The sequence below is a fragment of the Artibeus jamaicensis genome, unplaced genomic scaffold (assembly GCF_021234435.1).
Source record: "Artibeus jamaicensis isolate MK-2021 breed Jamaican fruit bat unplaced genomic scaffold, CSHL_Jam_final scaffold_474, whole genome shotgun sequence".
Lineage (NCBI taxonomy): Eukaryota > Metazoa > Chordata > Mammalia > Chiroptera > Phyllostomidae > Artibeus > Artibeus jamaicensis.
The window spans coordinates 42,945,078-42,973,033 of record NW_026522046.1 but is presented as its reverse complement, the minus strand read 5'-3'; the positions used below and the strand labels follow the sequence as shown (position 1 = coordinate 42,973,033).

The following is a 27,956-nucleotide window of genomic DNA, read 5'->3' as shown; positions in this document are numbered from 1 at the left end:
GCTGGGGCAGGGGCCCCAAAGCGCACAGTGCTTCTTTGCCCTGACAAATAAGTTGCTTTAGAAAGAGCTGCTCCTGCTTCATCTTGCTTTTAAGCTTCTTGAGATGGGGTCGGAAGCGCATTTAGTTTGCGGTTACATTTTCCTATTGCAGATGAAACACCCGTGCTCTCGGTGATACCCTGTGAATTGCCTTGTCCTTTTCTTTCTTGCCGGAAAACTGAGTGAGCAGGGAGCAGCTGGCAGCAGGCACTGTCCCCAGCCCTGTGCGTGAGCCCCAAGCACTGCTTCCCCTGCCCCTCTCTGGGGGTTCCCAGGGACTTCACTCAGTTTGATCAGCACTCAGCTGAAGGCTGAGGGGAGGTGCTCTGGACAGTGAGGGGTTTCCCTGTGGGCAGCTGTCCTCCGTCCATTGCTGTCCTTGCAAACTGTGCCAGTTTTTTCTCCCTCTCACTCCCCAGCAGGGGGAGCTCCGCTGCCCTCCGCCTGGGTCACAGTCCCCAGGCCACAACCTAGAACCCGTCTGCAGTCAGTAAGCTGGGCGCCTGTGCGGCTTGTATCATTTCTTTCTCGTCTCTCAGGACTTCCTGTGTCTCCCCGCCCCACTTCCAGGACCTTCGGTCTTATATTTTTCTATAGACTTTGTCCAGCTTTTTTAGTTATTTCAGGTGGGAGGGCAAATCCGGTCCGTCGTACTTCATCTGATCTGGAAGCGGAAGGGACTTTTAATGTCTCGACGTGTTACTGGGTCAGGGTCTCGGCGCCAAGTACGTGCCGCTCTCACCGTTGCCTCTGAGAAAGCATCTTTATTTATAAAGTAAATACATTTTTCAAAGAATTTATTTATTTATTTTTACAGAGAAGAAAAGGGAGGGAGAAAGAGAGGGAGAGAAACGTGAGTGCGTGTGGTTGCCTCTGGAGTGCCCACACTGGGGACCCGGCCTGCAACCCAGGCATGTGCCCCGACTGGGAATCAAACCGGTGACCCTTTGGTTCGCAGCCCGCCCTCAGTCCACTGAGCCACACCAGCCAGGGGAGAGTAAATACATTTTTTAGAAGACAAAGGACCTGCTGTGAAAAGACATTTGCGTGCGCAAGAAAGTTTTGCCATATAAAGGATTCGTACAAATCAATGAGAAAATGATAGAAATTGTAATAAAAAAGGATAAACGGCCAATAAGTGTATTCTTTAAGTGGTTTTCCCTACTAGTAAACGAATAATTGTAGGCATTATGGTTTTGGGTTGAGAACCGCCGTGAATCCTTAGGTTTCCAGTGCCTGTGAGAGAGTGGGCGGGGCCTTCCCACTCGCTTTGGTGGGCGTGGGTACTGGCGGGGACCTTCTTGTGGGTGATTTTTCAGCAAATAGGCAGATGCCTCAAAGGGAGCCTACCTTGACCTGTCGTTTCACTTTTAGTAACTCATTCTGAAAAACTGAAGATTATGAGGAAGATTTAGGAACAAGATGTTTCCTACACCGGTGTGTATAGTGGAAAGAGTACTGAAAGCCACTTAAAGGGCAAACACAGGGATTGGTGAGCGAGGTTGATGCATCTACGGTGTGGCTTTTGGTGTGTGTGTGTGTCGTAAAAAGTGGTGTGGTTAAAAATTAAATGACGTGCAAAGATTGTTATCACGTGTGGAGTGAAACTATGGTTTACGAAGCAGCATGTCCTACAAGATCCCAACTTCGCTTTATTTTTTAAAAAATTGATGCGTAGAACAAGATTGCATTCTAAAATATAAATATTGATTATTTCTGAGTGGTGAATTTATGCATTTTAATTTCCTCACTTTCACTGGTATTTTCAAGCTTTCCACCATAAATATGTATGGCGTTGCCTTTGTAATGAGAGTAGGCTTATTTTTAGTTATCTCCCACGTTTCTTCACTGTTTGCATTTTTATGCTCAGGCAGTCCAGGGATTGGTCGGCTTTTACTGCCACAAAGGGCCAGGTGGTCCATCCTCTAGGCCTGAGGGCCAGCTGGTCTCAGTGACAGCTGCTCCACGCTGCTGTTGTGGAAAGAGAGCCACCACAGACAATATGGGAATGAAGGAATGAGGCTGTGTTCCAACAAAACTCAATTTGCAAAAAGAGACGGCTGGCCAGACTTGGCCTGGAGGATGTCTCTTCTCACTCCTCTCGGGTCTGGATTACAGGAAGGCCTGCCTCCCTCTGTTCTTAGGTGTCTGCAGACATGCGTTCCTTGCTTTGCTCTCCCAGCATAATTGGATAAAACCACGAATCCACACGTGGAATGCCATTAGCAAGACAATGTATTGATCAAGGTTTTCTTTTCCCCCTTCGTTTTAAACCGTTCTCTTAAAGCCATTGTTCCATTCTTATTTTGACTTTTTCTTTCCTCCGTCAGAAAAGGGTCTTAATTGACAACCCTTAGGGCCCTGAAGCTTTAGTTACAGAAAAATTAAATGCTTAGCAACGCGATTATTTGGTGCCTAAATGTTTATTTCTGCAATTAAATGTGCATGCAGTGGATAATGAGGGCTTTTTCTTTTTCTAAATAAAACGAACGTCAAACACTAAACAAATTCTGTATTCCCGAAAGGGGCAGGTAAGTCTCGTGTAGATCAATAAGATACTGATAACCCCCAAAACTGCTTTCAGAGGTCATCTCAACTATCCCCCCGCCCCCACCACCGCCCAGCCACCCAGTCCAAGCACCAGCCGAACAGAAGTCCCCAGGCCAGTTTCAGCTGGATTTCCCTGGGCTCTCTCACCATGTCATGAATTCAATGGGGCATCCGTGCGCCACTCTTGATTCTGGGTCTTCCGGCCACTGTAGGTGGCACATAGGATAAATGTGGGGTGGAGGGAGCTCGGGGCCAGTCTGACCCAGGTGGTCATGGGCTCCATTAAGAGTGTGGGTCACACCCGGCTGGTGTGGCTCAGTGGGTTGAGTGTCAGCCTGTGAACCAAAAGGCTGCTGGTTCGATGTCCAGTCTGGGCACATCCCTGGGTTGTGGGCAGGGTGCCCAGTTGGGGGCATGGGAGAGGCAACCTACATCAATGTTTCTCTCCCTCTTTCACCCTCCCTTCCCCCTGCTCTTTAACAAATAAATAAAATCTTTTTTTTAATGTGGGTTAGACCAGTATAAGAACAGTATCTATCATAGAAGGTTTTGTGGTTGTTTAATGAACTCTTTTTCAAGCTTTTTAGATTTAAGTATATTTGACGTACAATATTGTATCAGTTTCACGGGTACAATACAGTGATTTGATATTTACATACCTTACAATGTGATTGGCACACTAAGTCTCGCAATTATCTGCCACCATGCACACATCACAACATTAACCGTATTCCCCTTCACCTTGTTCTTCCTCCCCTCCCCTTCCCCTCTGGCAACCATCAATTTGATCTCTATTTCTATGAGTCTGTTTTTTGTTTGTTAGTTTTTAATTCCACATATAATCAAAATCATACAGTGCTTGTCTTTCTCTGTCTGAGTCATTTCACTCCGCGTCACCCCCTTTGAGTCCATCCGTGTAGTCACAACTGGCAAGATTTCCTTGTTATACGGCCGACTAACGTTCCATTGTACTTATGTACTGCATCTCCATCCATTTACCTGCAAGTGGGCACCAAGGATGCTTCCCAATCTCAGCTATTGTAAATAATGCTGCAGTGAGCACAGGGCTGCGTATGTCTTTTCAAAGTAATGTTTTTGTTTTCTTCGGATAAATACCCAGAAGTGGGATTGCTGGGTCATATGGGGGAGCCATTCTGAAAAACAGCATAGAGAGCCGTCAAAAAAACAAAAGTAGAGCCTCCATGATGTAGAGTTAGAATCCACCAGCGAGTACACGGGCCCAGGAGACTCTGCCGGGGACGTCCCCATGACTCAGGCAGGTTCAGCCGAGCTCGTGGCCATGGATGCTACTGCTCTCTGCCCTTCTTACAGCTGCCCCCTGTCCTGGCCGCGATGCTCAGCAGCAGAGCCCTCTCGCCTTGCCAGCCCTCCTCCTAGAAGCACCAGGTGCTTCTGTGTGTGCCTCCTGCCATACAGATGACACTCCTGCAGCCTTGAAATATGCTGTCGTCCCAGTTGCAGGGGACTGGTCCCACTGGAGACACACTGCCATAAAGAGCCCCCCCTTCCCCGCCCTCCCCTCCCAGTGCACACTCGGATGGCTAACCCTTTGGAACCTGGTGCCAGTGTGACCGTGGTTTGATATAGCCCAGGGTTGTCTCTCTTGTCCCATGTTCAAGGTAGAGTGCTCATTTCACAGCTGTGGATTCCCCCCTTCTGTCTCCCCAGAAATCGCAGGCACGCCGGTGTCTGAAATTGCTGGGCCCTTCTCAACAGACGACATAGCCAGCAACTGCGTCCCTGCCCTGCCTTTGAACGAGCCCATTTTGTGGATTGTCTCCTACACCCTCATGAGTGTGTGTGGGATCATCCTCCTCATTCTAATCGTCCTGCTGCTCGTCCCAGTCCGGTGCCAGCTGGGCACCCGCCACCCCGAGGCTGTCAACGACGAGTCCTCTCTGGTCCGGCATCGCTGGAAATGAAGAACAAAGCCTGAACTCGGGCAACCTTGAACTTGGCTATGAAGACAATTAAACTTCAAGTGCAGCAGGCCAGGGGTTGCCAGGCCAGGTTTCTTCCTCTGTCCATTAGTCTTAAATCTCTGTTCTGCTCCCAGATGCCTTCCAGAATTCACTGTATTTTGATTCTTGATTTCGTAACTTCCTTCTTCCAAGAAAAATGACAATAAATAACACCTCATTCTAAACCAAAACAGAGTGAATTGGGCTTCAGACTTTCTGCGACTGGTATACCAAACCATCTTGATGTGCCTCCAGATAGAAAGCAAGCCGTGGCCGCACTCCTGGCTCCCGTCTCCGGAGAAATGAGTGCACGGCGCGTAGCACTCTCCGTAGTGCACGGCCGCCTTCCCGTATCAATTGCACTTAATGGTATTTTGCACCAGGTGTCAACCAGGGTCCAAACGGTCCAGGAAGGCTCCCGAGGTGGCCGCGGGGGAAGCAGCCTGCCCCTCCTGAATCGGAAACTACAGCAGGCCCCCTTTCCGGGTCTTTCTGTGCCCTGAATGGAGATCATCACCCCGTGGTCCTCACCAGCCTCTTCTGAAGGTGGAACGAACGCCTTTGCCCGCCGTGGTGGGGTGAGAAGGAAGCCCACCCTTTCGTCCTCGATGCTTCTGTAATATTGTTGGTATACAAGTTTTAAAAAACTACCTCTGTTGAGACTCCGCCCAGGGTCCTCACCCAGGTAGGGGTGCGGGGGCCCATTCCAGCCGTTGCCCACTCCTGAAAGAGTCCTCCTTCCACCCAGGCAGATGAAAGTGGTGCTGTGCCGCACGTCCCTCGAGGACTTCTGTCACCAAGCTGGTCTTTAGCTCAAATCCGTCTCTTACTCGAAATCAGTAAACAGCGCTTCCGTGAGAAAAGCCAATTCTATTTCACTAGCTTTGTTCCTTCTTCCAGCTCTTCTTTGGTTATTACCCTTTAGAGAAGCAGAGAAAGGGCTAAGCGGCCGTGCACCCGACCAGCTCTCAGGGGAAGGAAGACGCGAGACATCCGAAGGACTGGGAGGGACCGTCTCATTATTCCCGTGCTTTCAAACTGTGTGTCTGCACTTGCAGAACGGCCCAGACTCGAGCACACCCATGACAATCAGCTTGAACAGACCGGTCACGCCATGGCCTACTCGCTCCCTCCCTTTGGTGCGCTCATCCTGGGTGCCTGTTGGGTGTCTTTACTTGGGGAAATCTTCTCTTGCTCTTATTTGAGGCCTTTGCCAAAGACAAGCAGAAACCTGTAACTCGATATAATTCGCCTTATACGATCCGATGTAATTAGGAGAAGGGTTCAAAGCCAGCACCTTTCTCTCTTGTTCGTGTGCCAAGTTCAATGTTCACTTTGCTTCGCTATTGCGAGGAGTTGCATCTGTAATAAAATTCCACTGGAAGGGCTAACTGTGGAGTCTCTCCTCCAGCTGGAGCGTTATTAGTGTTCACCTTGGGCCCCACGTGGATGTCTCAGCCCTCCACCTTGCTCACTGGACCCCAGGGCCACCTCCATCTTGAGAAATAGATGACAGGGGCAAAGAGGTGTGAGGTCACTCCCACATGTCCTGGTGTCCTCACAGACTGTCTGGCTCTCACGGGCCCCTCTGGAGAAGAGCCCGAATTCCCTGTGTTACCCACTACGCAGTTCAAGTGTGGCGGGAAGGAGCCCCTCTCTGGATGGGCTGCTGGGACAAAATTTATCAGATGCTCCTCATCACGGCCGGTCTAGGCTAGTGGAGAGGCACTAATCTAAAATCTACTCCGGAGTTAGAAATCTCTGGAATTGTAATTCTCTTCTTGCCTTATTGGCGTTTTCCCTGGCTGCTGTTTTGTGGGCCACTTTGCATAGAAATGAAGGCAGCCCCCCATAGACAGGGCCTTCCCCTGGCTGTGAAAACTCTGAAGCCCCCGAAATTAAAAAAAAAAAAACAGGAAATTGTAGGCGTGGGCTGGTTAGTTTTGCTTCTCGTTTCTTCACGCAGGTGTCCTGTGTTTTGTTTCCCTTGCTGGGTTTCCAAGCCCAGAATATTTCTGCCACAACCAGTCAGCAGACCCTATTCCCACAACACATGATAATCGCAAGTTAGGTTTCAAGCCAGGGTATTTGAATGATGCTTGCTATAATTCTGTCTTTTGTTTCCGATTCCTCTACCTTTTCCTCTCTGACGTCACTGAATGTGACATTTTAATGGGAATACTTAAATTAAAAAAGTATAATTTAGCAACAAGAATGAAACAGACAATTAAATGTGGGACATTTTCCCCCCGGAATGCCTTGCTGCTGAAACTGGGATTTGGAGTCAAAACCGTGTTAGAGCCGCCCACCTTCTGGAGGTATGTAAACTGAGACTTAGTTGTTGGGGGGGGTGCTTCAGGGAGGCTTGCGAGTTCAACAGGAGAGGGAGCAGAAGCAGCCATTGAGGGCGTCATCCTGGAAGACGTTTGTGTCTTGAAGACTATGACTTAGCATGAGGTTGCTGTCAAACCCTGTCAGCTCTCTGATGGATGAGGGAGGCTCCTACACAAACACACATAAGCAATACTTTTTAAAACCTGGTGATGCTTTATATTTCTGTTAAGGTATTTGGAAACCTCAAATGCAATACTGACTTCAGCATCTGAAACTGTTTATGAAAAAGAACAAGAAGCGGGTTAGGGAATGACCGGTTTGTTGTTTGCTTTTTTTCCTTTGGAAATTTAAAAGCACCACCAAGTGATGGATCGAGCAGGTCGTTTGCTATTTCCAAAGCACGATTTTGTATTTCTTCTCCCAAAACAAGTAGGGAGCGTGGGACAGCAGGGGACCTTTGCTGAACTCAGTCCACAACCTGCCATGCGGAAGGATTTTACCTGACGCAGCGTGACGTGCAGCGTCGTGGTTGGAGGTCAATGTGGGGTTAATCACAGTTCGAAATGATGAACATATATCCCAGCAGCATCATTCACTCCGCAGACCTGTGGATCATAGATTTTGCCAAGCAATTGTGATGAGGGGGTTGCAGTGTCTCACTTAAGAGGCGAGGCAGGAGCGTTTCATTATTCAATAGGTTCCCTGAGAGAATGAAAATTTGTTAATTTCCCCTTTCGGGTCCCCCACGTGGTAGAGCTGCCAAGGATGGTTCCGTTCCAAGTGCTGGCCTTGTGCCACTCAATGTCACGGGGAATAAACGGCTGCCCCACAGCCTGCTTCATCAACGACAATAATCTAGTTTCACAGGCTTCGTCCTGATTAGTGGAAACCAGATCACCTCGCAGGACCCCAGCTGTGTTTTCAACTCCCGCAAACTTGTTAGGATCGATTACGGAACTGTTCAGAATGCAAACTTGCCACTAAAAGTTCTTTTATTTTTTTTTTAGGAAAAACACCCAAACACCATAAAAATGTAGAAATATGGTTTTGCCAAGAAAGATACTAGATATTTAGTGCCAAGAAAACTGCACACAACAGAAGTTGTGTACATTTCTGGTGAGTCCTGAGAAATTCACATTTGAACTGACAACTGTATACCAATTAATCAGCACACAGGAAAAATCCATTTTGAGAGCAGGGAAGGAAAATAAAAGTATGTAACAAAACAAGTAGAAATTGCTCTTTTGAGAAAGTAGCTTTAATTCCAGGAATCTACAGATTTCTTTTACCTTGAAAGTTGTGGAATCCATTAGAGATGGGAATGATTTCACACAGTTGCAAACCCCAGACTTCAGGAATATTCCAGACCCCAAGGGCAGCCCAGACAGCACTGCCCCAGCCAGTACCAGGCCTCACCCAAAGGTCCTCACCCTCCTGCAGCCCCCCTGGTGCTGTTCAGGGTCCACGCACCTCAGTGGGTGTCCCGAGTGACTCTAATGAGCGCAAACTGTGCTTTTGGCCTGGAGCAAGTTCCCCTGGTGGGTGAGATTGTCACCTTGGCCATGGGAAGACAGCCTGAGGCCACGGTCATCTGTGTTTGTGTGAGTGAGAGCCAAGCCAGGCCTGGTGGTGGCCTCAGTGTATCTGCCAAACCTCTCATCCCCTTAGTGACTGGCTTTACATACAGGGTGGGGCAAAGGTAGGTTGACCATCGATCATGTGGAAAATGAGCCAGTAATTAACAAATAACAATCCAAGAATAAGCTCTTGTGTTTTTCGCGCTCCCAACTGGAAGCCTACTTTTGCCCCACCCTGTATGAATGTCTCGAGGGCATCCAGTTTAACAGTGTTTTCTCACCTACCTCTGAGCTCACAATCAGACATTACACGCAGATGGCCAGCGTTTCTACACCATTGTACTGTGTGATTTCACTGCATGCTTGCTCTTAAGGAGTGCCAGTTAGCAACGGGGTGGGCCAAGAGGCACGGAAAGGAAGGCGTCCCAGGTAAAGCCTCCCAGGGCTTGTTGGGGGACCACTGCCGAAGCAGTGATTCTGCAGGTGCCCAGTGAGCATCTTGGGATGCAGGAGAGAGGGTGATAAAATGTCTGTCCAGCCCCTAGATAGCTGCTGGACCGAGTTGCCCGGGCCTGTGAAGCAGTGATGGGAAGTGGGCAGCTCTCTTTGCAGGTGGAAAACTGTAGCAGGCCAGCTGGGTGGAGTCTAAATTGTAGTCTCCACACAGGGGTACCCCACGCATATCGATCTGAGTAGCATATGTGGCCAAAGCCGATGTATGATTCTATAGTCACCAATCACCCAGATTTATCAAGTGGATTTTGAGTCCGCCCAGCCCTGCTGTCCCGGTATTGGTCACTAAAAGGAGGCCTGAAACCTTCGGAGACTATTGTCTCCCCACCACTTGTGTTTTCCCACAGCATCTCCTCCATTTCAGTTGGAACTTCTGTATTTTTATTCATGACGGAGGCCCAGGTCAGAATGTCATGAGAAGGCCAGTGTCCCCACCAGGCAGCAGGCCTTACTTGCCTCCCCCGTTATGTGCTGCTTGTGCAGACGGCTCAAATTTTGCTGATGTCGCCACGGTTTCAGCCTGTGTCCTTGCACCCACTGAAGTCGAATTCCACATGAGCCTCACATTGTTGAAGTGAACGCCTTCTGAAAGAAAGTTAAGGAAGCATGAGAGGATGATCTTTTCACGACAGAGAAAAAAACGATGCAGGTCAGCGAAGGATCTATTATTCTGTAGTGAAAACCATACAGAACAAACTTTCTTAACTTCAGTTCCTTAAACAGTGCCATGTTCTCTGTTGCTGGTGGTGCCAACCTGGAATTTTCTCCCACTTTCCTGACTGTAGGTGCCGTGTTCTATCAGGGAGGCTGGATATTCTTAGTGTTGGAGAGAATGCATGAGACTCGTCATGTAATAAAAGCTGGGTTTTTGTAATGTAAAATAATGCATTTCCTACTATTTCTGTTCATTGGACAGTTAAAGATACTTAAAGTTTAAAATCACCTGTGTTCAGCCATTCAAAGCAGCCACTCATTTTTTTCTGAAGCTGGGGGACTTTGTTCCTGCGTGAACAGTGTTTCTTTGCTGGTGGAAGAGGGGCAAACTCGTGGTCTAAAATAGACACTAGAGGGCGTGCTTTGCAAAATGTATTGTGTGTATCTCAGACGAACAGGCTTAGATGCACAATTCTTAAGTGTAACTTAGAAATGCTCAAGATTATTTTATACCTCCCTTTTGGAATTTCCTTCTATTTTTAGTACACCGTGTTGATTTAAAGTTGTGTTAAGACCCAAAGTTGGAGTTAAGAGGTATTTGCTCCGTTTCAGAAGAGGCTCTGCAGACGCTGTTCAAACTGCGCACATCAAAGATGGACTTTTCTAAAATCGTATTTTTGTACTTACATGTCCCACCCATGTAAGAGTAAAAAAAAAGACTTTGGCTTGTTTGAATAAATAATATTCACAACGTGTTGGGTTTGGAGTTTTTCTAATAATTAGTTCAGGTCACGCTTCCGGAGAGACAAGGCTGATGTGCCGTGGTCCAGTCCTTTGTGGAGGTTCCTGGGAAGGAAAAGAAACAAAAGTGAGTGGAGGCGGGGCCCAAGCTCGGTCACCCAGATGTGAAGCACACTGAAAATGGGAGAAACATAAAGTGCACTAGAGTGCGAGACCCATCCTGGGAGTGGAGAGAGACCCGTGTAGATGGGACGCCCAGGAAGCACCTAAGTGGTGGTAAGAATGGGACTGGGTATTCAGCCCACGGCTGGAGACGGAACGTGGCCCCCTGGGGAACTCCCGTGGCCCCGCCCCGAAGGAGGCGGTGCTCTCCAAACTCTACAGACAAGAAACCAGCTCCTAGTTGCACACCCAGGAGAACAGCCAGAAAAGTGTTTGCCTTGGGAGACCACCCAGCTCCCGCCACCTCCAAAAGCACATCTCTTGCTCCACATCACCCTCTCACGAGGTGCTGACTCACGCCTTCCGGAAACGGAAGGATCCTGCTGAGTGGGCCAGTCTCCAGGGGGGTGTGCATTGGCTGGGTGAGTCAGAAACGGTGAGTGGAGACGGACTTTGCCCACCAGCTGTGATCTAGTTGCTACACATTCCCTTGAAAAATACATTTCTTTCCATGACAGCACTTTTCGTTTGATGATACCCAAACTAGATTTTTTAAGGAAATTTTGAAACATTAGAAAGTGAAGCAACAGTTACTTGAAAAACAGAATAGGATGTGTTCTTTCCAATAACACAGGAGGTCATTTGATTTCCATTTTAACTGGTTTTCTATGCTTGTTACACTTTGCCACATGTGAACTCTGCGTGGCCCTGCAAATGCGATTTTGCATGTTCATCACTAGGTGGTGCTGTTGTGGGACTTTGGGGCATGAGTTTGTGCTGCCTTTTTTCCACCCCGGTTCTGTGTGGCTTTCATAGGCAGCTTTTATCAACTGTGTATATATACCATTAAGCCACATCCCAGCAACTGGTCAAAGCTGTCCAGCTGTGTCCATTCTTCTCTAAAATACAATCTGCAAAATATACCGGCTAGCCATCTAGTAAACCTGGGAGGTAATCCACAATACGCCTCTCCAGCCTGGGCCTGCCCACCTGGCCATCTGCCCCACGAAGAATAAAACTGAGTCACACAGGTGCCATAAAGTCCCCGGGTTCTCCCTGTGGGTGGCAGAGTCCAGAGGCAAAAAACCAGTTTGTCTGATTACCAGATCCCTGGTCTCAACCATCATGCTACTGTCTTCATCAGGTTAAATACTGGAAATAGAAAAGAAAATTATTTTTGAAGTAAGAATGGTGTATGCTACAGCCAAAATGCTACAAGGGGAAATACCGGAGAATGTGCTTGTAACAAATATATCAGGGCAGACGCTAACATTTTCTGAACAGCAAATTCTAGATACAAATATGAGATATATTACAACATTTTAGCCTCAGAACAGCCCTGACAGGGACACAGTTACTAAAAAAACATTTCTTTCACCCTGGGCGTTCGCCATTATATTTTTGCCAGTCTCCCCAATTGCCTCTGGATTGCATATAGTTTTCTTCTTGTAGTTTCCTCACAAGGGAATTTCAGAAATACAGCCTTGGCTGGTGTGGCTCAGTGGATTGAGTGCTGGCCTGTGAACCAAGGGGTAACAGGTTCAATTCCCAGTCAGGGCACATGCCCAGATTACATACAGGCTAGGTCCTCAGTAGGGGACATGTGAGAGGCAACCGCACACTGATATTTCTCCCTCTCTTTCTCCATCCCTTCCCCAAATTAATAAATAGAGTTTCTGGCTGGTATAGCTAGTGGATTGGACAGGCCTGGAAGAAGGTGGCTGGTAGAGCGGGGAATGAGAGCAACCAAATGATGTTTCTCTTCTCTTTCTCCATCCCTTCCCCTTTCTCTAAAAATAAATAAATAAAATATTTTTTTAAAGAAATAAAGGTTGCTGAGTCCTCGCTTGCTAAAACTATGTGTAGCCTTTACACACACAGAAAACACTGGCTGGATAGAGAGGCCTTGTTCGTTGTTTCTTTAGCTTCCTGCGCCTATGGTATCGCTACCTTCTGGTTGGCGCATCCTGTTGGGAGAAGCTGAGGGAGCTCTCAGGTCGCCTCTCTTATTTTAAGTGACTTCCCATTGTCTTCCTAGCTGCCCAAAAGGTACTTTTCTTATCTTTAAAGCCCTGTAAGTCTAGAAAAGAACTCGTGCTAACCATTGGGGTTCAAACTTTCTGTGCCAGGAAATCTGAATATTTCTTCTGATCCTCCTCCTGTTCTGTGGACCTTGGTTCCACAGACGTTCGATGTGCTTTGCTTATCTTCTATAGCCGTCATATTGCAGTATTTTAAAAACATTTATTTTCGTGCAGTTTTTCACTTGCTGCATTTCTAGCTACTGTGTTCCTTGCTCCGTGAGTATCTATTTCCTCTAGGGCTTCTTCTAATGATTTTGTCTTTTCCTTTTAGAGTTTGGTCCGCCCAGATTTCACCTCCTGTTGTTTTGCTTTCTTCCTCCGATTTTTGCACTTCTCCATCACGGACCTCTGTTGAAAAAAATTCATCCAATACGTTGTTGTTGCTGCTGCTGCTGACTTTGTGGTGAAATGCATGTTTTTCGTTTGCTCTCTGAAAACCTTTTTTCTGGTGACTGCTCTTCATTGGATGGTAAGTTTTGCTACCCTTTCTCACACTTGGTGATAACACTTGCTCCCCAGCGCTGCCCAAGATCCTTTGGAAAATCTGTCACTTGCTCGCTAGCCGATTGCGGGAGGCTCCGGTGGGCAAAGACGTAGGACCGGGTTTCACAGCTGGAACGCTCGCTTGGTGGCCAGACGAGAGGACTATTTTCTGAGAACTGGAACCTGCGTGCGTGCGTGCGTGCGTGCATGCTTCGTTCGTTGCACAGGCCCACCTGTTCTGAGCCGCCAGCTCCATGCCCTTTTTTCCCTTCCCCACGGCTGAAGAGGAGTGAGGCCTTCACACTGCAGGGCGAGCTCCTCGTCCGGGAAACTGCGTGCTTTCTGCTGCGCTCGGAGGCTGGCCGCTGCGGGACTCCAGGGCCCTTGTTGCTCCCCACCTCCCTGCTGCACCTTGTCTCAGCTACTTTTGGAAGCACCTACGTGTTCTCTGCAGCCTGCAACTGACCTCTCCCTCTGGGTTTCGCGAAAAATGTCGGGTTCGAGGCCTGTGGTTTATTTCTTGTTGCATTTTTCTTGTTTCTCTTCCACAATTTCCAAGAGGAGATGGGGGAAGTTGCTGACTTCCGTGTTCAGACCGGAAGATTGGCCTCTGGTTTTCATTGTATTTCCACATCATTTTAATGGGTTTATTTTTTTTTCACCACAGAAATGTTTTCAGTTCAGTCATTGAAGTGTTTTTAAACTTTTTAATTGAGACTTCAAAATGTATTAAACATATTCCTCCCTGTGCTCTTCAGGGTGGGAAAACGAGTGATCCAACCGTTCAACAGGAGAGGAACGGTAGTCGCCACACATCTGCGGGGTGGAAGCCTCAGCAACCACGGAAAATGCGTTCTAGCCATTTAAAGATCAGGAGGTGATAACGTGAAGAGGAAAATAATAGAAACTGGGAAGCGGGATCAACAATTTTAAATGAGCACCCACACACAGAGGAGGGACCAAGGCCTGGAGAGTAAGGCACCCAGGAGCCGAAGCGGTTATTTCTAAAGGAATTGCAGGTGCTTTTAAATATTCTTTAAAAAATGCTGTGTTTCCTAAATGCACGGTGGGGCAAAAGTTAGTTTACACTTGTGAGCATACGAAACTCAGGGTTGATTCTTGTATTATTATTTGTTAATTATTGTATTATTTTCCACGTGAAAAACTGTAAACCTACTTTTCCCATCCTGTATACCTCACTTTTTAGAAAAGATTTTATTTATTTATATTTACAGAGAAGGGAAGAGGAAGAGAAAGAGAGGGGGGAGAAAGATCGATGTGGGAGAGAAACATCTGTTTCCTCTCACAAGCCCCCAAGTGGGGACCTGACCCGCAACCCAGGCAGGTGCCCTGACTGGGAATCGAAGTGGTGACCTTTCAGATTGCAGGCCCACGCTCAGTGCACTAAGCCACAGAAGACGGGGCTACATATTGTACTTTTATAATCAGAAAACTCTACGCAAAACAAATTTTAAAGCCTTGCTCATGGTTTTCTTTCGGTTCCTCAAATCTCATCCTGTTAAATTTTCATTCTGTGGTGACAAGTGGTCCCCCCCCGCCCACCCACAGCCCTGGCAGGAAACCGAGTCACTCTTAGCTCTTCCTCTCTGGGGCCCACAACACTGACCTGCTCATTACTTCTTTTGGTTCTCCCTCCAAAAGGACTCAAATCTCACCCCCACCCCCCGCCGTCACCAGGCTTGTTCCAAAGATCTGTCTTCTAGACCCTCACGTGGGTTTCCTCCTTTGCCTCCGAGCCCTTTGCCTCTCCTGCATGGAGCCCACCTTCCCTGTGGTTTGCACCACCCCCAGCCTGCGTTCCAGCACCTGGCCTGGGGCCGGGGACGGCCAACAAGTTACTTGATAGCTGGCGCGCAACAGCCACCAAACAACCAACCTGACGATGCCGGTCCTGCCAGTGTCTGTGGGCTGGCTGAGTCTGTCCTGCTCAGTACAAGTGGCTTAAGTGGGTGAAGGGGGCGGGGGCCGACTTCGTCCAGCACCCGGCACCCGGTGCCAGCCTGAACCAGTTCTAAGCCATGCCCAGTGAATGATGACCTGTTCTCCCCAGGTCCCTGCACTCGACCATCCAAACCGCCTCTTAGTGTTTTGATCATTGAATAGCATGTGAGCTCGGGAAGTACTCAGACGCTGTCCCCCTGTTTTCCCTTTTTCCTCAGCCGTTCTGACAACTTCATTAGAGGGCTGAGGCAGACAGCATATTGGGTCATGGGACACAGAGGGAATGGAGGGTCAGTGGCCTGGACTCCTCTCCTGTGATGACATCCAAACGCACACCCCACTCAGCAGTGGACGGGGTAGGTCGCTGACTTGCCAGTGTGGTCTGTTAAATGCCTGCTCACTGTAGAGGCATCTGCTGGTTGGTCAGATTATTTTTCCTGTGCATCCCATATTTTGTGCTTCATTTCCTTGGCCCCTGTTTCACCTGGGGTTGCAGGGTTGCTCTGCCTGGGAGCATTAACGCTTTCACGGGTAAGCCAAACTCTGCGTGTGTGAGGGGGAAACATTCACACCCATGCACGGCCCAGAGTGCCAGACACGGAAAGGAGAGCCGCGAGCCTCTGAATCAATGTCTCGTTTGTTGATTGCACTTCACCCACTTGAAACAGAAGTCTCTGCGATAGAGGAAGAAAGACGTTCAATAAAACACTGACCTGGGTGATCGGGAGGAAACCTGCATCTCGGTCCTGCCGGCCTCACCTGGGAAGAAGGGAGAGGGACCCAGAGCAATGGTTTCCTCTCACTCTTCCAGGGTTAGCACCAGGAAATTACGTGGAATTCCACATAAATCACACCAGGATCTTGTTAAAATACACACCCTGCATAGGTCTGGGGCAGGGCCTTTTCGACAAAGGGATGCCACTGGTCCAGGGACCCCATTAAGTAGCAAGGTCTAGGTTACCTCCTGTCCCCATCCCACCTTCAGTAAACACTCTACATGGTACGGCCTCTCATCATCCTTCAGACCCTGGCCTCACCTCTTCCTGGAAGCCCTCCAGTTTCTCCTGAGACGGGATGAAAATTAAGCATCCCCCACGATGATGTCGATGAGCTCAGCCTGTATCCCATGCCTGCGGGAAGCGGGCAGTGAGTGTTGTCACCATTGTTCCACCAGAATCCGGCGCTGTGTCTGGCTTGGGGACAGTGATACTACAGTCATCCCCCTGTGTCTACGGGGACTTAGTGCCAGGACCTGCTTCAGATGCTGAAACCCAGGGCAGTCCCTTACAATGGACGGATTCGTGTTTGCACACAAGCCCATCCTCCCCTGTACTCCCTTAAATCTTCTACAGGTTACTTACATTGCTTTCTGCAATGTAAATGCTGTGTGGATAGTTGTTACACTGTATTGTTTAAGGATCAACTTCCTGGAAGTTTTTCTGGAATATCTTTGATCTGCAGGCACAGAGAGCTGTCTAACCCTTTCACGCATCAGTGCATGAGTGGTTGGTTGCTTGCCCGTATTTGTGTGTTTTCCAATGTCATCAGGACATTTTCAAACCCCAGACAGCAGAAAAACTCGAGGTGTGCCTGTGCCAATATCCGCCTCTGCACCACACACCTTGGTTTCATCCTTGGAAAGCGGCGGTGATTCTCCCCGAATCCACACATGCCGCCCAGCCCCTTCCAGGCTCCCCCCCACCCAGCCACCCGAGTCCCCAGCAGGGAGCAGCACTGTGAACGTACCTCGCCCTCCAGGGGGAAGAAGGCCATGGCCTGGGTTATATGGGTTGGGGTCTGGGGGCTCGTTTTTCACGATTCTCGATGGCCAGCCTGGCTTCCGCTACCAAAAAGACGCTTGCTTCTCATGCCCTTTGAAACTAACTCCTGCTCTGAGTCGGTCTGACTTTGTTTGGCCTTCACAGTCAGACAAGGGAGGGCCCTCTGATGACCCTTTGCCCATAAGACGGGACACTGACACCCGCCGTACGGTGAAAGCCTGGGTTTGCGTGACAGAGGTTGTGCCTTTGCCCACTTCTCTGCCCAGCACTTAGCCTGTGGCCTGAGTTCTCAATGGATACTCTTTTGTTGAATATATGAATGAATGAATACATGCATGCGTGAACTTGCAAAGCCAAACACTTAGAAGGGAAATTGGAGTTATTAATATGAGCGGGGTTGGGGTTTTTTTTTTATGTCTTTGAAAGAGAAGCAGTGAATCCAACCAACAGAACCATGCCTTAGGAAGAGCAAAATTCTCAGTCCTTGTCTGGGGAAACTCCAAGTTCCTTCATGAAAAGCAGGTAAATAATCAGAAAGGAGTGGGACAGGCAGGTGTGGCTCCTTCGGTTGTCATTCCAGTAACCCTGGTGCTTGCCTATCCCTGGGCTCACTCATTTGTCCAGTCACTGAACAAATATTTGGAGAGTGCTGACCGTTCCCAGGGCCTGCCCTGGGCCCTGGTGATTCAGCTGTGAACCAAAGCCCCCCATCCACGTGGAAACTGCAGTGTATCAGAGAGGGGTGTGCACTGTAGAGAGTAAGTTAACAAGAAAATGTCTGACACGATGCCAGGCGGTGCGCCATGCCAGGGACGAGGGGTGACGGGCAGGGGTGAGGCGAAGAGGGAGGGATGGAGAGAGTGGTGGGGAGTTTCTGTAAATACCACCATGGCCATTTCCACGGCACCTCCCACACAGGCTGCCCTTCAAAGTCCACCTTGAGATCCGCATTCCAGCCAGCTCTCACCTGCACGGATGTCAGGGGAGGTCAGAGGGAACCCCAGCTCCTCTTCCTCCCAGAGATGGGGCGGAGTGCCAGTCGGCAGGTCTGCTATCTGTCCCTACCAGCCCTGCAAGGGTGTGCCCTCCAAGCCCTGAGCTGGTGGCTCTGGCCAGGCCAGTTCAGTCCTGCCCAGGCTTCCTGGTCCGCCCTTGCTGCCCAAGGGGGCAGCTCCTTGCTCCTACACAAGGAGAGCTCTGGCTTGGCGTTACTGTAATTTTCAAGGGAGGGGTGGGAGGGACAGCCTGTCCCTGTGACAGACGCAGACTCCCTCGTCCAGCTTCCTGGTTATTACAGTCACTCAGGTTCCCCTTATTCAGCTGTCCCCACCTTGGGTGCCTCTCACCCCAACCCGCCCTACTGCAAGGAACCAAACCACCCAGGGTCCTTGCCTGGGAGGTTTAGGTGACTTCCTGGTGCTTCCCACCTTGACACCCTGTGGCTCTGATCTCACATCGTCTGGACGCAGATGATCAAGTGCTATTTTAATAGACTATGTGCTTCCGGGTGTGGGCAGGGAAACGCTGGTGACCTGGCAGTGCTGTCACATGGTCACACACACCTGACTCGCCAGGCATCCTGTGAAAACAAGGACTCCACTGGGTGAGCGGTCTGCCGTTCTAACAAGCCCCCAGCTGGTGCAGGTCCTGGGCCACCCACCCGAGCATCGAATGCCACCACAGCGCCTCTCCTTTCGTCCTCTACTATCAGATCCAGTGGCTCCCAGCCACAGGCAGCGGTAACTCCCAGACAGACAATTTTGGGTGTCACAGCGGGGGAGCTGCCCCTGGCCACGTAGTGGACAGAGGACAGGAATGCTGCCCGCCTCCCACACGAGGGGCTGCCCCCACGCAGTGGAGCACCAGCCCAGAATGTCGAGGGCGCCCAGGCTGAAACCCTAACTCAGAAGCGTCTAACTCTGTCTACACACCAGAGTTCCCTAGAGTTCTAAAAGTGTCGGCCTGAGGGTCTTTCCTAGACAAGGACCTTGGGATCTTTGGGGCGAGGCCTCGGTTCTGCACTTTTACAGGCAAACGGGGGCTCCAAGGTGCCTTCCAGCTGAGAGCCAGCAGTCTCCACCACCATTGGCTGTAACCATGACAATCAGAGCAAGGAAGAGGGCTCATATTTGGGGGCTTTTCACATTTCCCATAATTGCACAGCACATATTTTTGCTAACACTGGCCAATGGGCTGTGGGACAACCTGAAGACACACCACTTGGGGGGATGTGAGGGACCCTCTGTGTGGGGAGGTTGTGGGGGAAGGAAGGTTCTGACTCTGCCCCGGTGCAAGGGATGGCTGGCTGGGGTTCTCTTCTCCTCCCCTTCCGGAAGCTCCATTCCACACGACATCTATTGTTATTGGCTTCAGACACTGTGGGGACTATGGGGGAGCTTTTGTTCCCTCTTAGTGGAAACTGTGGAGGTGGGTGGTTAATAACAACCATGATGTGAGCAATGTCACAGGTGAGGAGATGAAGAAGCAGGAGAATTAGTGGGCCAGCTAGAAAAACAGCAGAGATCAGATTAGAATCTAGAATTTCAAATCAAATAAAGTCTTCAGTTTCTTCTCTTGCTTTCCATAGAGTCTATTTGTTTACTCATTCATTCATTCATTCAAAATGTGTTGCCAATTGGCTAGGGGCCAAGTCTCATTTTAGTTGCTGGATAAACAAGTCTTAGAGGGTCTTTGCCCACCAGTAACGCACGGGCGCACGGGCAGGAGGGCCACCGGCACAGATCAGCACAACTCGGTGTGGTAAGTGTCCCTGGGGGAGTCTGAAGAAGAGGGCCCACGGTGCTGTCCCCATCCTGAGTCCCACCGGCCGTGCGGCTCCCCACGCCTCTCAGATCTTCAGCCGCCATATCTGTACAGAGGGTGTAAACCCTCCCCTCCCCGCGCTGTGATGACGCCGTCGGAGGGGCAGGTCCAAAGTCAGTGTTTGGTCATCCACTCACCTGCTTTTTGTTAAGATACTGTATTGGATAAACAGACAGACTTGGTCAGTAAAAACATGCAAATGTGCTTCCCCTTTGAAAGAAGGCGGACATTTTTCTTAAAGAGGTTTTTGAAGTTTTCTTGTCATCTCTAAAATAGAGGTGTGTGTGACTATGTATTTTTTACTCCACCCGGCACTGTCTCACTTTTTGAAGGAAAAGTGGCTCTGGGCTCACCTCTCAAAGGGAGGTGTCCTTTATAACAAGAACAAAAGAAGCCAGGTTTGCTGGCATGATCGTTGTAAGGCCATGTGACCAAGGAGATTTACTTTGGATCCCTACACGGGTGTTCTGACTCCAGTTCTGCACACTGAGATCAAGAACAAACTATGAGAATGAATGCAGTGTTTTTACTTCTCTCAGCCAGCTGCCGTGTCCAGCCAAAGCCTGTGCTGATCAAACACACCTTAGCTGTTAACATTGATGACCAGGATTACTGGAGGCGTGGCACTGTGGACCTAAACAAATCAAACAGCCATTTTACCAGCAAAGAACTGTAATTCTGGACATTCGGTCCAACGGCAAAACCATAGGCAAGTCTGGAGAACAGAGAAGAGAGCTGTTCTGTTCACAGAGGAAAGGGGGAGTTGGGAGGGGCTGTTACGCAGTCCACTGGAGGAAAATGGGAGTCCTGAGTGTAGTGGCTTTTCACTGGCTGAATTGTGACAGTCTCTCATTGGCTGGGCTGTTGTGGGGCAAAGGGAAAAATCTTCCTTCTTCCTCCTGGGGTAGTAAAACAGAAAAACATCTTCCTGTGGGAGACAAGGTTTGCCTTTTCCTATTTGGGGCAATTGAGAATGAATGGCGGAGCATGAGGGCTCCCCTGCAGGAGGCCCTCCCAACTCCAATTTCAACTGAGGTTTCCTTTATGAATTTTCAGAGTATCAGCCCCCTTCCCCTGATCCTTGCAGCCTAAGCTCAAATTACAATTACTGGTAGGCTCCAGGAACATTGCTTTCTGTAACAAACATTTCAAAAACACCAGGTTATTACTGCTCCCAGCTGAATCCAGTTTGAGGCCCTTGGAAGATGAGGCCTCCAAAGAGATAAGATTTATCCCGAACACACAGGAGTGCAAGTACCGCCACTGACGAGTCACTTGTCAGTTTCCTTGTCTGCAGATTAACAGTTTGGAGAACAGATTCCCTACAAGAGGCCTCCTTCCAATTCCTGGAAAGTCATGTGACCCCAGGTTTGGATTAGCCTGCTGTTATAGACTGATTACTTGTGCGCCCCTGCCCCATTAATGTGTTGAAGCCCTGCCCCCACAATGTGCGTGTATGTAGAGATGCGATAACTAGGTTTAGGTGAAGTCATGAGGGTGGACCCCCATGATGAGATTAGCGCCCTTACGAGAAGAGGAACAGACGCCAGAGTGAACTCTCTCTGGCCCAAGGAGAGGTCATAGTGCATTAGCAGCTGTCTGCCATCGAGAAAGGCAGACTTCACCAAGAACCTAATCTGCAGGCACCTTGATCTTGGACTTCTAACCTCCAGAACTAGAGAAAATTAACGTCTATTGTTTAAGCCAGTGGTCTGCGGGATTTGTTACAGCAGCCCTAGCTAACACAACTACAATCAAAGAAAACAAGACGTGGGGACAACCAGGGTGTCCTGTGACCGAGGGCTGGATAAAGAAAATGTGGCCCATACACACGATGGGACACCACTCAGCCACGAGAAAAGATGGGAAGCTGCCATTTGCAACATTGGGATGGACCTTGAGAATATCATGCTAAGTGAGATAAGCCAGCTAGAAAAAGCTAAGAATCATGAGATTTTACCCATATATAGGCTATAAAACTGAAACCCATAGACACAGACAAGAGATGGTGGTTGCCAGAGGGAAGGGGGTGGGGCGGTTGTGCGGGGTGAAGGGGCTCAAATATATGGTGGTGGAAGATGATTGGACTCTGAGTGGTGGGCACACAACGCCAGATTTGATGATGTATCAGAGAAATGTACAGCTGGAGCCTATATGATCTTGTGGACCAGGGTCACCTTAATCAATACAATTTTAAAAAGAAAAAATAAAAAGGAGAAGAAATGCTGGAGGAGGTCGAACTAAGTGAATCCTGGACTGTCTGCCGGCTCTGCCTTTTCGTAGTCATTCATTGGACATTTAATTCCTGAGTGCTGGCGGAGTGCCCCGCCCTGCAGGGCACTGGGGACATGGAGAGATAAACACGGTCCCTGCGTTCAGAAACCCGCAGGCCGGCAGGTGCCCCCGACATGCAAAGGAGCCATCACCCCCTCTTCATAACAAATACGTGAAAATACTGGGCAGGGGGCGCCTGGATCAAAGGAAGTTACCGCGGAAGCATTTTCTCAGATACAGTTTCAGATGGAAATGAATTCTAACGTACTTCAACTGAAGCTCCTTGAACGTTTTAAGAATTTATTTTTAACGAGACACGGTTATAAAAGGGCTGAGGATAGCACTGAGGAAGCTAAGCCCTAACTAGAGGAACGCTCCCGCAATGTGTTGGGTAGATGTGATGTAGGCCCGGGCATGGCCAGAGCCCCGAAGGGGGCTTCGCGGGGTGGCGTGGGGGGCTCACACACCCGCGTGTCTTGAGCTCTCCTGGAGCCCCTGCGGGCCGGCTGGATGTCTGCAGGCTGGCCACCAGGGCTGCTCTATTTCCCAAAGCGGGCATTACAGCGCCCAGCCTTTTCACGCGTACTTCTCAGCCTCGGGAACCTCCCTGGTGGACTCTCACGGACTGTCACTTGGTCGAGCAGTTTCAGCAAGCGCAACTTCAGGAAAGCCTAAGGCAGTCGGGGGACCTGGGGTAGGGCAGCCTTGAGAAGGACCCTGCGCGGGAATGGCAGCGACGGGCCCAAGGCACATGGGGCACCAGTAAAGGCTGGAGGGACCCCACGGGACACGTTGGGGGAGGGGAATGGAAAGGCGGAGATGGACCCAACAGCCACACGTGGGGTCTGCAACATGGGACAGGCCCTGTAAAGCTGCCGGCTTCGCTGGGTGCACCCGGGGGAATGGGCGCACGGATACCACTTGCCGCGGTGCCAGAGCCACAGGGAGGCGGTATAGTCCCCACTGCGCTTGCGCGGGCCTCTGCTGGGATGGCGCGGGCGCGGAGGCGCAGGCTGGTCCCGGGGCGCAGAAACACGAGGCAGAGACTGGGTGAGAGGGATCTCGGCGGGACAGCGGTGGAGGTCCAGGTCAGGGTCGGGTGGGGGTCAGAGTCATACCTGGGGTCCGGTCTGCGTTGGGTGGAAGGACTGCCCTTCAGGCCTGGACCCCAGCGATTGGAGGGGACTGGCCTGGGGTTCGTGGGGAGAAGCCCTAGGGTCTCGCGAAGCTGGTTGTCCGGGGATGCATAGAAGAGCTGGACTCCCTTAGACCCTTCAGCGGGTGGGAGACCTGAGCCCCTCTGCACCTTGCTGGGCCTGGGCGGGAACAGAAGGCCGTCTGTGCCCCAGGACCTCTGGGCTGACCTCCATCTGTGCCCCTGAGCAAGAGGGCTGCCATCTTTCCCAGCGCTTCACAGGAAAAGAAGATGCTCTTGGCGCAGGTCAGGGGTCCAGGCAGGATGCTCTTGGCTTGATGAGTGACAGGAGAGAGTCAGGCAGCGGACAGAGATCGGGGCTGCGCCTCAGTCCAACCTGTGAGTCGCTGCATTTCGGAAATCCCTTCCCCTGTTTAGCATTTTCGGCCTATTACATACCTGTGCTGTAGAGATAGTTTGTTCTGTTTTTTTCCCCAAGATCTTCCCTTTAAGAGTCACTTTTTTCTCCTTGTAGTATTCTAGGACAGGTGCCACCTGGTGTGTCTTCAGTGGTCCCCCTCATATTCTTTCTAAATCAAAACAAATTCATCTAGTTTTTCTGTTTTCACTGCTAAGACAGTGAAAGACAAAACTCCCCATTAAGGTAACAAGAGCGACCATTTATGGGGTGCCTCTCGGCATTGCTCTGTGTACCTTCCTTCTGTTCTCCCACCCCTGAGGTGGGCATTGTGACCCCCATTCGCTCCCATCCCAGACCACAGACCTAGGAGATCCAGGTCAGTCTGATCCAATTTCCATGCTCTTCCTCCTAAAAATTTCAGCCCCAGCAGCCAGCAAAAGTTGTTTCCTAAAGAGTGAAGGTCAGCAGCAAAGGACATGGCTTTGGGCATTGGGTGTCTGGTTTGGTTTTGTCCCTCACACAGCTTGCACTCCAAGCCGGGTGCAAGCCATCAGGTCACAGAAGGACAGTGAGGGTGAGGAGGAGGAGATGTGATGTGGGGTGCACTCTCGCCTTGGCCTCTGAGCACCTGGGTCACCTCGGTTTGGATACATCTTCGCAAAAGGGGACATGGCATTCCTGGAGTCTAGGACACTGGCTGCAGGGTCTGGGACTTAGGAGACCCAGGTTCCAGCTGAGTGGCCACGAGCTACTAATATACCCTTTGCACTTTCAGCTGCCTCACTGTACCAGAGGGGATGACCGGGGAACAAGCATGGAGCATAGGATCCCGTATTGTTCAGGGGAGCACCGAGCAATGTCCACCTCCAAACCAGCCAATTAGATCTGCTACACTGACACCTTTAGTGGCCAAAACCTCTTTTCCAGTCTCCAAATGGACCCTGTCTTCTGACAAATGGGCAGCGATTGCAGTAACCAACCCCCCATCCCTCTGGAGTTGTTCTCTTATTTCTGTGCCACTCAAGCCCGCAAAAATCAGGTGCCTTTTCTTTCCACAAATGAGCCGCTCCCTACACAAGGGCCTTTTGCATGTGCAGTGTGAATTCTGCATCAGTTTCTCCCATGGCCCACGGGCGCTGGCTGTGAGCACTCTGATGATGCAGGAAACCTGTAAGCAGTTGTTTGAACTGCGGGGCATAAACCTCCCCAGTCACAGTTACGGGTGCCAAAGACAGTCCAGAAATGTGGATGGTCCCAAAAACCTTCAGTGTGTGTTTCAAGGTGGGTTTCCACAGCTAAGGGTGTGACCCAGCTCTGGGTTTCTGCAGGCAACACCTTTCCAGAGAAAACCACAAGTTGCCGTGGACTGTCTGCAGAAACACATCTGGCACCTTTGGGAGATTGTCAGAGAAACAATCCGCAAGTAAGAGCTTGACAAATAGAATAACCAAGACCATCTGCAGAAGCTCAGACATGCACCCGCCAGTCCTTCCTGAGACGGTCCACAGGGAACCTCCGTATGGGCATCACCATCTGGCCTGTCCAGGTAGCAACCCAGGGAAAAAAGGGAGCAGCCCAGAGTGGCAGCTGAAAGAAGGGACAAACACTCATTTATACTCTCAGTTCACCTCTCCTCTTCCCTGTTCAGACCTGGGCTTTCTGCCAGGAGTTCCCAGATTCCGGAATGACCTATTTTGGACAAGGAAGCTGCTGACAAGGTTATGATTTAGAGGGTTGAAAGTTTTCACCCAAAGGTGCTTTCTCCAGCTTCAGGCTTCTTCCCATTCCCTCCGTCGTCTTGCTCCAGGGCAGTTTCATGTCCTCTTATCATCACCTCCAGCGTCTTGGCTTCAGCTCCCCAGCAGCACCAGTGCCTCTCCACGTGATCCCAAGCACAGGAGCCTTTCTGGGGGGGGGTAGGGGGGCACTGCACAAACTCAGCCCCTCTCTGTTGCCAAGGACTTTCTGTGGGCCATGCCCCTGTCTGCAGGTTGGTCCTCCCTGGGAATCTGTTGCTGCTGCTTCGCTTTCCCAAACTTTGCACCATAAGGTGAGCTGTCCAAGTCCTGTATCTTTGTCATTTTTGTTCCCTAATGCACGTTGGGGGCTTACACAGTGCCTGGCATCCAACAGTGCTTCATAAACATATGGGAACTGAACTGAGTTGAACTGAGACCTCTACCTTCCACAGAGCTGCCCGTCTGGGATTCCGTCTGTCCCCTGGAAAGATGAACACTTCCTCTGCAAAGGTTGAAGAGCTCTGAGGGTCAGCCCTTCCGCTGCACTATGGCCGTCCCAGGGTGTGTCCAAGACATGGACTGTCTTTGCTTTGCTGGTAGCCAGTCAGCTGGCCAGGATTCTGAACAACTGCACCCCAACTTAGCCTCTGAGCCAACAAGACAAAGTGCAGACGTATCTGGGCACCTCCTGGCTGCTCTGTGAGCATGTGCCCTGCATGAGTTTGTTCAACCTCAGCAGTTCTGAGATTGTGTTATTCTTCTCATTTCACAGATGAAAATGAAAAAGAAAAGAAAAGAACGAACACGAGGATCAAGAGAATTAAATCAGTTGCTCTGAATTCCTTAGTGTGATGAACAGGGATCGAAACCAAGGTCTGCCTGAGTCTAAACCCAGCTGATCTGACCCCTTTGTGGCTCACCCTTCACTCGGCATTTCAGCCAGACAGTCCAGGGCAGGGGCCTCAGGCGTTTCCACGTCAGGGCCCCGATGCACCCCAAACATGATCAGGGCCCCTGCAGCCTTTTTAATGGAGGGGTACATTCAAAATGAACAGTGAGGCCTTTTTAAAGTATTTGTTAAGTCATTCAAACATAATAACAAAGCACTCCTTTGCATGTTAACATCACTTTATGAAAAATAATTTTATTTTCTGGAACAAAAGATCTAATGAAAAGAATGGCATCGCTTTACATTCTTGTTAATCTCTCTAACACCCTTTCCAGAAAACAGCTGGGTTCTCATAGCTCCTCTTGCAGCCGGTCTGTGGATAAAACATCTGGCCTTCCCGAGGCAGCTGGGATGGGAAGGGGGACCTTAAAGTCCGTTTCCGAGGACTGTGGGTATTCTTCTTAGATGCTAAACTAAAACTCAACAAGTGTAGCTTCTTTTAAGATTTATTGTGTAGAATTTTTAAAGGTGGACTTTTCTAACTGCTGCGTTCAAAAGTGTTGGTCTGTTTGGCACTTTGATTGGATCTTTCGCCCTTGCACGACTGTGTATCTTCATAAACCCACCTTTGGGGAAATGCTGGTTCACCGAGTCACGCCGATCTTCTCGCTCTGTGGTTGGAAAGGCTACTGAACACTCCTGAGATGGTGGGAGTGGAAAAGGCAGCCAGTGTCAGGGTATTTTTTCCGTGTCGTAGTTTTAAGTTCAGCCTCGTCAGCTCCTCAGAGTGTCTCCTGGACACCCAGGGCCCCTGACCACCCAGAGGGAACTGCGTGGCTGCGGCATGAAGTGAACGGCTGCTGAATGCAAGGTCCTGTGAGCAGTTACAGAAGGAGTAAAAAGTCCAGTCTGATGACATTTAAAGTGGAAGCAGAAATATGTTCAATTCAGTACGTGAGACTAAGGAAAGACAAATGAAGATACGAGTGCAGAGGAGTCACAAATCAGTAAAAAAAAACAACCTCTAGGTCTACACTTGACTGACCTAGGCAGCTAGCTACTTGGGCCCCCAAATCACACCTTTGCTGTGGCTCTGGACACCATCCTCCCATGAGCTCATGGGTGGCTGGAGAGTTCGGGATAAACAGAGGCCTGTGGGGCCAGGGGGAGAAGGTGGCAGAGAGGGTGGCAGGGGGGAGGAGAGGCTTGGTGGGGTAACCTCAAAGGAAGGGCAGGAGACAGTGGGCAAGTCCATCCAGGCTGAGGTGGGACCACAAACTGTTCCCTCCAGTACTGCTGAAGAATGGCGAAGACAACTCATAGAATGTGCCACCAGCCAGAGCTAAGAGCAGGCTTCAGAGGGGGCCACCCCAGGCCTGGAATGACACCTGGCCCGGGCAGCTGTTGGGTGCTGCGGCGGCCAGACTTGGCCGTAAGTGTGCTTCCAAGGCCCCGGGGACCTGCACAGGTTCACACACCTGTTCAGCTTTATCACTTTTATGTATTTTTTATAACATACTTTACTGAAGTATAATGTATATGTAGCAAAATAATCCTAAATGTCTGTGGCCCTATAACATTTTGCTCAGGATTCTTGTGTCCTCGCCGTCCAGGGAAAAATAAAGAACTTTTCATCAAACTAGTGTGTGCCCCACGCTCCTTCCTTCCCCGATGCGCCGAGGAAACCGCTGTTCCATCCGGTCACCACAAACTAGCCTCCTCAGGTACTGAATTTCATCTACTGGGCCAGAAACACAAGGGCGTGGAGTCTAAACGACACGCTACTAAACAACCAAAGGATCAAAGAGGAAAT

At 49.9% G+C, this 27,956-nt stretch overlaps 2 protein-coding genes across 3 annotated transcripts in view; both read left to right on the top strand.

Annotated features, from left to right (window-relative positions):
• The window catches only part of BACE2 (beta-secretase 2), a 72,283-nt gene extending 61,879 nt beyond the window's left edge, over positions 1 to 10,404 (top strand). Inside the window, exons 9-10 of one of the 2 annotated variants that reach the window (XR_008390162.1) lie at positions 4,279 to 6,889; positions 7,913 to 10,404. Coding sequence is in view for 1 of the 2 variants with exons in the window: in XM_037144613.2 (XP_037000508.1) it covers positions 4,279 to 4,532 (254 nt within the window). In the remaining variant the exon portion in view is untranslated. Of the gene's footprint in view, positions 1 to 4,278 lie in introns of both variants that reach the window. The other variant, XM_037144613.2, reaches the window with a different exon arrangement.
• FAM3B (FAM3 metabolism regulating signaling molecule B) overlaps positions 6,786 to 27,956 on the top strand; it is a 38,231-nt gene continuing 17,060 nt past the window's right edge. Inside the window, exons 1-2 of the mRNA XM_053657939.1 lie at positions 6,786 to 6,889; positions 14,071 to 14,138. Of these exons, the coding sequence (XP_053513914.1) occupies positions 6,786 to 6,889; positions 14,071 to 14,138 (172 nt within the window). The remainder of the gene's footprint in view (positions 6,890 to 14,070; positions 14,139 to 27,956) is intronic.